Source organism: Oncorhynchus gorbuscha, linkage group LG10 (genome assembly GCF_021184085.1).
Source record: "Oncorhynchus gorbuscha isolate QuinsamMale2020 ecotype Even-year linkage group LG10, OgorEven_v1.0, whole genome shotgun sequence".
Lineage (NCBI taxonomy): Eukaryota > Metazoa > Chordata > Actinopteri > Salmoniformes > Salmonidae > Oncorhynchus > Oncorhynchus gorbuscha.
In genome coordinates this window covers 87,240,978-87,254,338 of record NC_060182.1, presented here as the reverse complement: position 1 = coordinate 87,254,338, position 13,361 = coordinate 87,240,978, and the positions used below count along the sequence as shown (strand labels likewise).

The 13,361-nt window shown below is 44.6% G+C and overlaps 1 protein-coding gene across 1 annotated transcript in view; it reads right to left on the bottom strand.

The window, feature by feature from the left end:
* Positions 1-2,879: 2,879 nt before the first annotated feature.
* The window catches only part of LOC124046968 (transmembrane protein 229b-like), a 30,562-nt gene continuing 20,080 nt past the window's right edge, over positions 2,880-13,361 (bottom strand). Inside the window, exon 3 of the mRNA XM_046367717.1 lies at positions 2,880-3,651. Within this exon, the coding sequence (XP_046223673.1) occupies positions 2,880-3,452 (573 nt within the window). The 5' untranslated portion in view covers positions 3,453-3,651. The remainder of the gene's footprint in view (positions 3,652-13,361) is intronic.

Here is a 13,361-nt window from a genome sequence, read left to right as displayed (position 1 = left end):
GATATTAACAAGATCAGAGATGTGATAACTGCATCCCCTATACAGTAAATATGTGTCCAGAATGAAGTTGCTGGGGTCTTTTTGATGGGGGGGGGGTCACACCGCTTAAATAAAATGGCATTGTAACTGTAATATATTCCATTTACATAGCATGCATTTTTATCCAAAGTGACAACAGTGAGTCTGTGAAGATTTTCAACTGTGACCCCAATGGGAATTGAACCCACAACTCTGGTGTTGCTTGTGCCGTGCTCGTATGAACTGAGCCACGTACAGGACCACTATAATACATATAATTAAAATTCAATACTGTAAAATACAATACATGATTACAATACAGGTAGAAGATGTATGATTGCAATCCCCATGAACGTACCACCCTCATTCAGGCCATGGATGAGGCATGCAGTGACATCAAGTCCAGAACTAAGGCTTGGATTCACCATGCCAAAATGAACAATGAGGACATTTACTGCCATGTCGATATGAGCCTATGGCCAAATTCTCAAGACAACCTTTGATGCAAACTAACTAATTTTTTTGTTTTTACATTCCTTTCAATTGGTTACAATACACCTACAGTATGTTGTAATGATTTTTGAACAATACATTACATGTTTTGAGGCCTGTTTGGCCCTGTCCGGGGGTGTCCTCGGATGGGGCCACAGTGTCTCCTGACCCCTCCTGTCTCAGCATCCAGTATTTATGCTGCAGTAGTTTGTGTCGGGGGGCTAGGGTCAGTTTGTTATATCTGGAGTACTTTTCCTGTCCTATTCGGTGTCCTGTGTGAATCTAAGTGTGCATTCTCTAATTCTCTCCTTCTTTCTTTCTCTCTCTCTGAGGACCTGAGCCCTAGGACCATGCCCCAGGACTACCTGACATGATGACTCCTTGCTGTCCCCAGTCCACCTGGCCATGCTGCTGCTCCAGTTTCAACTGTTCTGCCTTACTATTATTTGACCATGCAGGTCATTTATGAACATTTGAACATCTTGGCCATGTTCTGTTATAATCTCCACCCGGCACAGCCAGAAGAGGACTGGCCACCCCACATAGCCTGGTTCCTCTCTAGGTTTCTTCCTAGATTTTGGCCTTTCTAGGGAGTTTTTCCTGGCCACCGTGCTTCTACACCTGCATTGCTTGCTGTTTGGGGTTTTAGGCTGGGTTTCTGTACAGCACTTTGAGATATTAGCTGATGTACGAAGGGCTATATAAATAAATTTGATTTGATTTGATTACATTTCTGCATCAATGACTGTGAAAGATGAAAGATGTCTTCCATTTTCACACCTTTGATCACACATGGTATAGAAATGATGGACATTTGAGGTTCAGTACATTTGAATGGGTAGTGCAAGTGTAATGTGAAAACAGTGTAATGTACTGTAATTTATAGTACAGTAGCATGTTACATTCAAAGGGCAATTTTTAAACATGTGTTTTTTGCTTTTTTTACTATTGATTAACTGGTTATTAAAATAACTAAATTGAGAAGATATCATTGTTGTGTTTTGGTGATTAAGTCAATGTTCTCATGGTATTTCACAGTAAACTGGGATCTTTGGATCAAAGGTTGTGTGGTGAAAGATGTCTTCAAACAAAATGAATGCACAAAAAGTGCAGTACAGTTGGAGTTTTGTACGAAGAGTTTTGAAAATTCCCCACATACTTGTGGAAATAGCACCAGAGCGATTGAAAAAAAAAATACTATAATCGTCATCACTTTGCATTGTTGATCTACTGCTTTTGAATCCGCGTGAGGTATCCTGGTTGTCCCACAAACAGAATGTAATTCTATCTCTAAGGTCCCACATCTGTTTGTGCTGTCTTGTCAAATCCTATGGTTGTTGTTGGTGCCAATATAATCTCTGAAGGAACCCAGAACCAAATCTCGCACCAACTACAGGATTTGGATGTTGGGAAAGATTTGTGGTAATACAGTATTCATATGACACTTCAGATCAAGCGTTCAGGTGAAGGATCTTATCAATTCCTAGAGCACTACTCTACTGTAGGTTTTCACCCTAACCCTAGTCTACCGCACCTGATAATCCAATAATTAGCTGGTTGATAAACTGAACCAAGTTCAGCAGGTAGCCTCGTGGTTATAGTGTTGGGCCAGTAACTGAAAGGTTGCTAGATCAAATCCCTGGGCCGACAAGGTGAAAATATGTAATTCTGTCCCTGAACAAGGCAGTTAACCCACTGTTCCTAGGCCGTCATTGTAAATAAGAATTTGTTCTTAACTGACTTGCCTAGTTAAATAAAGGTTAAATACAATGACAAGTGGGGTTAGAGTGCAAATCCACAGGAGGGTAACTCTAGACATTACCAAGGTTCTGAACATAGAAATCCCTTTCATTTGGAAGAACAGTAGATACAGCCCACAGTTAATGTAGGTACCTGAGACATCATTCATATAGCATGCTAGGGCATGTGCAATACATACAGTACATTATAAGAGTACACCTAACTGAGTTGTAGACTACCCTAAATCAATTGCCTTTTGAAACAGACTGCAGTGCATACAGAACTCTATCACTAACTTTAGAAAAACATTCTCCACATGACAATGAATTGAAGCTATATTGCATTGCTTTAGGACCCAGTCAAATTTGATAGTCAATACAGAACTTACTTCAGATTGCAACCTGAAGCTACATAACTACAGTACTTTGAATGTTGCTAAATAAAAATTCAATGTACATTTCCCAGAAGGAAGAGTTACGATTCAGGAACCGTTTTCTGGACCCAGATTAAGCCTAGTCCTGGACTAAAAAGCACTTTCAATAGAGATTATCCCTTGAGAAGGCTTTTTAGTCCACTATTAGGTTTATCAGTGTCTTTAAAACTGGGCCTCAGTGTTCTTTGCTCAGTCCTCAGTCTACTTTCAGGAAACCATTGACCTCTGTACCTCCTTGTTCAACCCGTTGTCTCCTCCCCCCTCCTCCCCCATCTTCTCCCCCGCCTGCATCAGACTTGACGTCCTCTGTTCCGTCTGTGTCCATCCTTAGCCGCAGTGTGTTGCGTATAACCAGTTGCTCCGTCATGAACGACGCACAGAACCATGGCAGGGCGTACTCTGCCGTGATCAACCCCATGAAGTTATACTGAAAATGGGAATAATCCCAGGGACATGCCCCGAACTGGGTCAACAACAGCCCTGTACTGAACTCCCAGATGTACGTCCATAGGGTATAGATGAGGCATCGCAGCAGCAGGGGGCATTGGAGAGCTCGGAGGGCCAGGTACATGTGCTCCACAATGAGGATGCAGGTCCCGTAGATGAACAGAGCCCACACACTGGTAACACCAGGGAACTTCCAGTCGCGGTTGACCACAAACTCCCAGGCGGCGGTGAACATGACCTCACAGAAGTAGCCGTGGATGGCGTACAGGTACCAGCGACACAGGACAGTCAGAGGCACCGGCGTAGGGGCTGTGGTTGCCATTGTAGTAGGGGTTATTTGGAATCGCCACGCCTTCGTGATGAGGTAGTCGTGCCTGAGAGTTTTATACCCAAATGTCACTTTGAGACCTGAAGGATTTTATCTTGGTCTAATGGTTAGTTTGGTGTGTGAGACGTCCCCTGTTCAATTACACCATTATGACCATCCCTCTCCTTTTATCCCGTGGATGAGAAATACAGGTCTGAGAGGGATAAAGGAGAGAAAAGTGAGTTAGGCAGTGTGGCGTTATAAAACGAGACAGGAGTAACAGAGGTTCTCTGGCTCTCTAAAACCTACCTTGTGTCCTTGTGGTGATGGTGCACAGAGTATTACAAGGACTGTTTTAAGTACAGACAATAGGCCTATTGTGGAAAGTACACCGACTGCTAATGATTCAACTGTAGGTGGGTAGAGGACTCTGACCATTCCTTTCTAGTGTTGTTGGCTACCGGTCCTCAATCAATATCAGTTTGCATTTCAAACCATGTCAGTTTTCAATTCTAGAACCAGGAGAAGCAGTAAAACGAAGGATCATAAAATTCAGAATAACCTTTATTCACCAAATACATTTACACATACTAAAAATGTTTATTGGTGATATGGTGCTGCTAGTGATAGACGACATTTAGAGAGAGAATACAGAGTTTACACAACGTTTACATACAGTACCAGTCAAAAGTTTGGACACCTACTCAGTCAAGGGTTTTTCTTTATTTTGACAATTTTATGCATTGTTGAATAATAGTGAAGACATCAAAACTATGAAATAACACATGGAATCATGTAGTAACCAAAAAAAGTGTTAAACAAATCCAAATATATTTTATATTTGAGATTCTTCACACCCTTTGCCTTGATGACAGCTTTGCACACTCTTGGCATTCTCTCAACCAGCTTCATGAGGTAGTCACCTGAAATGCATTTCAATTAACAGGTGTGCCTTGTTAAAAGTACATTTGTGGAATTGATTTCCTTCTTAATGCCGTTTGAGCCAATCAGTTGTGTTGTGACAAGGTAGGGGTGGTATACAGAAGATAGCCCTATTTGGTAAAATACCAAGTCCATATTATTTATGGCAAGAAGGTCAGTCAATCTGGAACATTTCAAGAGCTTTGAACGTTTCTTCAAGTGCAGTTACAAAAACCATCAAGCGCTGTGATGAATCTGGCTCTCATGAGGACCGCCACAAGAAAGTAAGACCCAGAGTAACCTCTGCTGCACAGGATAAGTTCATTAGAGTTAACTGCACCTCAGATTTGCAACCCAAATAAATGCTTCACAGAGATCAAGTAACAGACACATCTCAACATGAACTGTTCAGAGGAGACTGTGAATCAGTCCTTCATGGTCAAATTGCTGCAAAGAAACCACTACTAAAAGACACCAATAAGAAGAAGAGACTTGGTTGGGCCAAGAAACATGAGCAATTGACATTAAACTGGTGGAAATCTATCCTTTGGTCTCATCAGTCCAAAAGTAAGATTTTTGGTTCCAACCGCTGTGTCTTTGTGAGGTGCAGAGTAGGTGAACAAATGATCTCTGAATGTGTGGTTCCCACCGTGAAGCATGGAGGGGGAGGTGTGATGGTATGGGGGTGCTTTGCTGGTGGCCATGTCAGGGATTTATTTACAATTCAAGGCACACCTAACCAGCATGGCTACTACAACATTCTGCAGCGACATACCATCCCATCTGGTTTGTGCTTAGTGGGACAATAATTTGTTTTTCAACAGGACAATGACCCAAAACACACCTCCAGGCTCTGTAAGGGCTATTTGACCAATGATAGTGATGGAGTGCTGCATCAGATGACCTGGCCTCCACAATCAGCCAACCTCAACCCAATTCAGATTGTTTGGGGTGAGTTGGACCGCAGAGTGAGGGAAAAGCAACCAGCAAGTGCTCAGCATATGTGGGAACTCCTTCAAGACTGTTGAAAAAGCATTCCTCATTAAGCTGGTTGAGAGAATGCCAAGAGTGTGCAAAGCTGTCATCAGGGCAAAGGGTGGCTACTCAAATATAAAATATATTTTATTTTAATACTTTTTTGATTACTACATGATTCCATTGGGTTATTTCATAGTTTTGACATCTTCACTATTCTACAATGTAGAAAATAGTAAAATAAAGAAAAAACATTGAATGAGTAGGTGTGTCCAAACGTTTGATTGGTACTGTACATTTTATACAACTAAGTAGAGTGAGCATAGAGCTATAGTCCCAAAGTTGACAGTGCAGGTCAGAGCATGAAACCAAGCCATGAGGTAGAAGGACTTCTCCATAGAACTCCAAGAGAGGATTGTGTTGAGGCACATATCTAGGGAAGGGTACCAAACCATTTCTGCTGACCTGAAGGTCCTCAAGAACACAGTGGCCTTCATCATTCTTAAATGGAAGAAGTTTGGAACCACAAAGACTATTACTGGAGCTGGACGCCCAGCCAAACTGAGCAATCAGGGGAGAAGGGCCTTGGTCAGGGGGTTGACCAAGAATCTGATGGTCACTCTGACAGAGCTCCAAAGTTCCTCTGTGGAAATGGGAGAACCTTCCGGAAGGACAACCACCTTCCGGAAGGACAACCACCATCAACCACCATCTGTCAGGCCAAAGTGTTCAATCTTGGTTTCACTAGACCAGAGAACAAGATTCTCTGGTCTAATGAAACCAAGATTGAACACTTTGGCCTGACAGATGGTGGTTGTCCTTCCGGAAGGTGGTTGTCCTTCCGGAAGGTTCTCCCATTTCCACAGAGGAACTTTGGAGCTTTGGAACTTTGACAGCATCGTCCAACAACCTGTTGGCTCTGTAGGCGAACTGCAGTGGGTCGAGGGAGTGCTGGTTTTGTGATGAGAGTACCAGGAGCTCAAAGGTTTTCATGATGAGCGAGGGGAGCGCTACAGGTCCGTAGTCGTTCTGGCAGGACATCTTTTGTTTCTTCGGGAGGAACACTGCATTGCGCTGGTGACTGGTTGAATACATCCGTGGAAACCGGGAAGAGCTGGTCAGTGCAGCGCTTAAGTGTGGCTGCATGGAGATACCTTATCTGGGCCAGCAGCCTTCCTGCTGTTCTGTTTTATAAAGAGTCTGTTGACCTCCTGCTCTGTGATGACAAGTGGTTGGGGAAGGGGAGAGCGGCCTTGGACAGGCTGGGGGAGGGAGCGTGGGGGGTTCCTGAGATGGCAAAGAGCTAGAGGAGAGAGGAACCTGGAAAGCAATGGGGAGGTAGGGGTGGGGTAGATGTGTAAGAGGGGGAAGTGGCAAGGAGGGAGATGTGGGTGTTATTGTCTTTGTGATTGAAAAGCCTTTGTGAGTCAAATCTGATATAAAGTTGGTTTAGTTTATTTGTCAGTGAGTCATCTGCTGCCGGGGGAGCTTTAGGTTTGTAGTTGGTCATGTATTTTAGATTCCAGACAGACAAGCAGCCGTTGTTGGAGGACTGCTGCTCTAGGCTGACTTTGTACTGATGTTTGGCTGCCCTGATTCCTGAGTGGAGCTTTTTCTTGGCCCCCCTGTTCCTGTTGTTCTTGTAGTCTTCCTCTTTGGCAGAGCAGTGAGCCCTGTAGGATTCCTTTTTCGCACTGCGGAGACCCTTAATATTACATATCTGGGACTATATGTATCAAGAGTCTGAGAGTAGGCGTACAGATTTCAGATCAGTTTTGCTTTTAGATCACAATTAATAAGATTGCATAAAGAGGGGGGACCTGATCCTAGATCAGCACTCCTACTCTGAGAAGCTACATATGGCCTCTGGAATCAGGCTCAACACAATGTTATCATATAAAGAGAGTAATCAAACAATCAATCAAACAAGAAAAGCGTCAGTATAGAGAAAGTGGAGTCGAAAGTCAACAACTTAAATGTGCAGGGTCTACAAATAATCACAGATTACAAAAAGAAAACCAGCCCTTTCGTGGACATCGACGTCTTGCGGTCACATCCTGACCGTAGAGATCCTTTTATTCTCTATGTTTGTTTGGTCAGGGTGTGACTCGGGTGGGAAAGTCTATGTTTCTGGTTCTTTGTTTTTGGTATGATTTGTTTTTGGTATGATTCTCAATCAGGGACAGCTGTCTATTGTTGTCTCTGATTGGGAATCATACTTAGGCAGCCTTTTTTTCCTTTTCTCAGTTGTGGGTTGTTGTCTTTGTTTTGTGGCATGTATAGCCTTAAAGAGTGTCACGTTCGTTTTGTTGTATATTGTTTTGTTGGCAACATTTAAAATTAAAGAATGTAAGCTTACCACGCTGCACCTTGGTCCGGTCATTTCCTTGACGACGATCATGACACTTCCAGACAAATTTTTAAACTTCTTTGCACGCTTTGAGGACAATAAAGTGCCACCGACACGGCCCGCTACCAAAGATTGTGGGCTCTCATTCTTCGTGGCCAACATGAGTAAAACATTTAAACGTGTTAACCCTCACAAGGCTGCCGGCCCAGAAGGCATCCCAAGCTGCTACCTCAGAGCATGCGCAGACCAGCTGGCTGGTGTGTTTACAGACATATTCAATCAATCCCTATCCCAGTCTGTTGTCCCCACATGCTTCAAGATAGCTTTCATTGGAACAGGAACAATGGTGGCTAAGGTAACTGTACTAAATGGCTATCGCCCCGTAGCACTCACTTCTGTCATCATGAAGTGCTTTGAGAGACTAGTCAAGGATCATATCACCTCCACCCTACCGGTCCCCCTAGACCAACTCCAATTTGCTTACCGCCCCAATAGGTCCACAGATGACGCAATCGCCATCACACTACCCTATCCCATCTGGACAAGAGGAATACCTATGTAAGAATGCTGTTTGTTGACTACAGCTCAGCATTCAACACCATAGTACCCTCCAAACTCCTCATTAAGCTTGAGACCCTGGGTCTCGACCCGGCCCTGTGCAACTGGGTCCTGGACTTCCTGATGGGCCGCCCCCAGGTGGTGAAGGTAGGAAAAATCTCCACTCCACTGATCCACAACACTGGAGCCCCACACTGGTGTGTTCTCAGCACTCTCCTCTGTACTCCCAAGACTGCGTGGCCATGCACGCCTCCAACTCAAATCACCAAGTTTGCAGACGACACTACAGTGGTAGGCTTGATTACCAACAACGACGAGATGGCCTACATGGAGGAGGTCAGGGCCCTCGGAATGTGGTGTCAGGAAAATAACCTGTCACTCAATGTCAGCAAAACAAAAGAGATGATCGTGGACTTCAGGAAACAGCGAAGGGAGCACCCCCCTATCCACATTGATGGGACAGCAGTGGAAAAGGTGGAAAGTTTTAAGTTCCTCGGTATACATATCACCGACAAACTGAAATGGTCCACACACAGAGACAGTGTGGTGAAGAAGGCGCAACAGCGCTTCTTCAACCTCAGTAGGCTGAAAAAATGTGACTTGTCACTGAAAACCCTCACTAACCTTTACAGGTGCACAATTGAGAGCATCTTGTCGGGCTGTATCACCACCTGGTATGGCAACTGCACCACCCAAAACCACAGGGCTCTCCAAAGGGTGGTGCGGTCTTCACAACGCATCACCAAGGGCAAACTACCTGCCCTCCAGGATACCTACAACACCCAATGTTACAGGAAGGCCAAAAAGATCATCAAGGACAACAACCAACCGTGCCACTGCCTGTTTACCCCACTTCCATCCAGAAGGCGAGGTCAGTACAGGTGCATCAAAGCTGGGACAGAGAGGTTGAAAAACTATTTCTATTTCAAGGCCATCAGATTGTAAAACAGCCACCACGAGCACAGAGAGGCGGCTGCCTACCTACAGACTTGATATCATTGGCCACTTTAATAATTGGAACACAAGTCACTTTAATAATGTCACTTGAAGAATGTTTACATATCTCACATTTATTCATCTCATATGTATATACTGTATCCATCACTATCTATTCTTTACTATCTATTGCATCTTAGCCGCTCTGTCACTGCTCATCCATATATTTTATACTTATATATTCTCATCCCATTCCTTTACTAGATTGTGTGTATTAGGTGTTGTTATGGAATTAGATATTACCTGTTAGATACCGCTGCACTGTCAGATCTAGAAGCATAAACATTTCGCTAGACTCACAATAACATCTGCTAACCATGTATATGTGACCAATAACATTTGATTTGAGTAACCCACATGGTCTGTGTGCATCACGTGCCCTTGCTTTCTGTAGTGTAAATACCCAGGTCAGACCAGAGACTGTATAAATAAGGGATGCCAGGCCATACACACATAGGCAGTAGGCACCACTAGTATCAGGTGTCTGGAGGCCCTATCATCCTTCAACCACTCTGTCATACAACCACTCTGTCATACAACCACTCTGTCATACAGGTACACAGAGCTGCTGCAGTGACACTGCCACACTGACAGTCATGTCATGACCGCAGTAAAATTCCACGTGCCCATTGAGTCACGGTAATGTCCTCTTATGCACTCTGGACTTGCACTGGTAGTATTCAATTCCCTAATGACAATCAGCCAGTCGAACTCTCCATGGACCAACCAGAGTGATGTCATCTGCAAACTTCAGTGGTTTGACAGATGCGATGTTGGAGATGCAGTTGTTGGTGTGGAGTGAGTAGAGTAGAGGTGAGTGCACACATCCTTGCGGCGCTCCGGTGCTGAGGGAGAAAGAGTCTGAAAGGGATTTTCCAAGCGTCACGTGTTGCATCCTGTTGGTCAGGAAGTCAGTGATCAACTGACAGATTGAGCTGAACATGTTCAGCTGGGAGAGTTTATCTTGTAGCAGTTCTGGGATGATGGTGTTGAACGCAGAGTCCAATATCCTTGTATACTGTATGTCTTTGGGTTATCGAGGTGTTTGAGGATGTAGTAAAGGCCCATGTTGACAGCGTCGTCCAACAACCTGTTGGCTCTGTAGGCGAACTGCAGTGGGTCGAAGGAGTGCTGGTTTTGTGATGAGAGTACCAGGAGCTCAAAGGTTTTCATGATGAGTGAGGGGAGCACTAAAGGTCCGTAGTCATTCTGGCAGGACATCTTTTGATTCTTCTGGACTGGAACAACGATGGAAGATTTGAAAAGGGCAGGAACAGTGCATTGCGCTAGTGTCTGGTTGAATACGTCTGTGGAAACGCCAGGACAGCGGAGTCAATCACCACCTTCCGGAGACACCTGAAACCCCACCTCTTTAAGGAATACCTAGGATAGGTTAAGTAATCCCTCTCACCCCACCCCCCCTAAGTTTTAGATGCACTATTGTTAAGTGACTGTCCCACTGGATGTCATAAGGTGAATGCACCAATTTGTAAGTCGCTCCGGATAAGAGCGTCTGCTAAATGACTTAAATGTAATGTTAAATGAGAGCTGGTCAGTGCAGCGCTTAAGTGTGGCTGCATGGAGATACCTTATCGGTGCCAGCAGCCTTCCTGCTGTTCTGTTTTATAAAGAGTCTGTTGACCGACTGCTCTGTGATGACAAGTGGTTGGGGAAGGGGAGGGCGGCCTTGGACAGGCTGGGGGAGGGAGCGTGGGGGGTTCCTGAGATGGTAGAGAGCTAGAGGAGAGAGGAATACCTTATTGTCTTTGTGATTGAAAAGCACTTTGTGAGTCAAATCTGCAATCTGCAAGCTGGTTTAGTTTATTTTGCAGTGAGGGTGTCTGCTGCCAGGGAAGCTTTTGGTTTATCAACTCAGCAAAAAAAGAAACATCCTCTCACTGTCAACTGCGTTTATTTTCAACAAACTGAACATGTGTAAATGTTTGTATGAACATAACAAGATTCAACAACTGAGACATAAACTTAACAAGTTCCACAGACACGTGACTAACAGAAATGGAATAATGTGTCCCTGAACAAAGTGAGGGTAAAAATCAAAAGTAACAGTCAGTTTCTGGTGTGGCTCACTACATATTCGTCGCCAGACCCACTGGCTCCAGGTCATCTACAAGTCCATGCTAGGTAAAGCTCCGCCTTATCTCAGTTCACTGGTCACGATGGCAACACCCATCCGTAGCACGCGCTCCAGCAGGTGTATCTCACTGATCATCCCTAAAGCCAACACATCATTTGGCCGCCTTTCGTTCCAGTACTCTGCTGCCTGTGACTGGAACGAATTGCAAAAATCGCTGAAGTTGGAGACTTTTATCTCCCTCACCAACTTCAAACATCAGCTATCCGAGCAGCTAACCGATCGCTGCAGCTGTACATAGTCTATAGGAAAATAGCCCACCCATTTTCACCTACCTCATTCCCATACTTTTTTTTATACTGTTTTTATTTATTTATTTTTCTGCTCTTTTGCACACCAATATCTCTACCTGTACATGACCTGATCATTTATCACTCCAGTGTTAATCTGCAAAACTGTATTATTCGCCTACCTCCTCATGCCTTTTGCACACATTGTATATAGACTGCCCATTTTTTTCTACTGTGTTATTGACTTGTTAATTGTTTATTCCATGTGTAACTCTGTGTTGTCTGTTCACACTGCTATGCTTTTATCTTGGCCAGGTCGCAGTTGCAAATGAGAACTTGTTCTCAACTAGCCTACCTGGTTAAATAAAGGTGAAATAAAAAAATAAAAATAAATAAAAAATTAACTACTGCAGTGCATCTCCTCCTCATGGACTGCACCAGATTTGCCAGTTCTTGCTCTGAGATGTTACTCCATTCTTCCACCAAGGCACCTAAAAGTTCCCGGACATTTCTGGGGGGAATGGCCCGAGCCCTCACCCTCCGATCCAACAGGTCCCAGACGTGCTCAATGGGATTGAGATCCGGGTGCTTCGCTGGCTATGGCAGAACACTGACATTCCTGTCTTGCAGGAAATCACGCACAGAACGAGCATTATGGCTGGTGGCATTGCCATACTGGAGGGTCATGTCAGGATGAGCCTGCAGGAAGGGTACCACATGAGGGAGGAGGATGTCTTCCCTGTAACGCACAGCGTTGAGATTGCCTGCAAAGACAACAAGCTGAGTCCGATGATGCTGTGACACACCGTCCCAGACCATGACAGACCCTCCACCTCCAAATCTCTCCCGCTCCAGTGTACAGGCGTCGGTGTAATGCTCATTCCTTCAACGATAAACGCAAATCTGACCATCACCCTTGGTGAGACAAAACCAGGACTCGTCAGTGAAGAGCACTTTTTGCCAGTCCTGTCTGGTCCAGCGATGGTGGGTTTGTGCCCATAGGCGACGTTGTTGCCAGTGATGTCTGGTGTGGACCTGCCTTACAACAGGCCTACGAGCCCTCAGTCCTGCCTCTCTCAGCCTATTGCAGACAGTCTGAGCACTGATAGAGGGATTGTGTGTTCCTGGTGTAACCAAAAAACCAAACGTTCCAAAAAAAGACAAAAAGTTGTTGTTGTCATCCTGTACCTGTCCCACAGGTGTAATGTTCGTATGTACAGATCCTGTGCAGGTGTTGTTACACGTGGTCTGCCACTGTGAAGACGATCAGCTGTCCATCCTGTCTCCCTGTAGTGCTGTCTTAGGTGTCTGACAGTAATTTATTGCCCTGGCCACATCTGCAGTCTTCATGCCTCCTTGCAGCATGCCTGAGGCACATTCACACAGATGAGCAGGGACCCTGGGAATCATTCTTTTGGTGTTTTTCAGAGTCAGTAGAAAGGCCTGTTTAGTGTCCTAGGTTTTCATAACTGTGACCTTAATTGCCTACCGTCTGTAAGCTGTTAGTGGCTTAACGACCATTCCACAGGTACTGTACATGTTCAAGCATGGGAAACAGCGTTTAACCTCTCTAGGGTACGTGGGATGCTAACGTCTCACCTGACCAACATCCAGTGAAAGTGCAGGGAGCAAAATTCAAACAGAAATTCTCATAATTACAATTCCTCAAACATACATGTATTATACACCATTTTAAAGATAAACTTGTTGTTAATCCCACCACAATGTCCGATTTCAAAAAG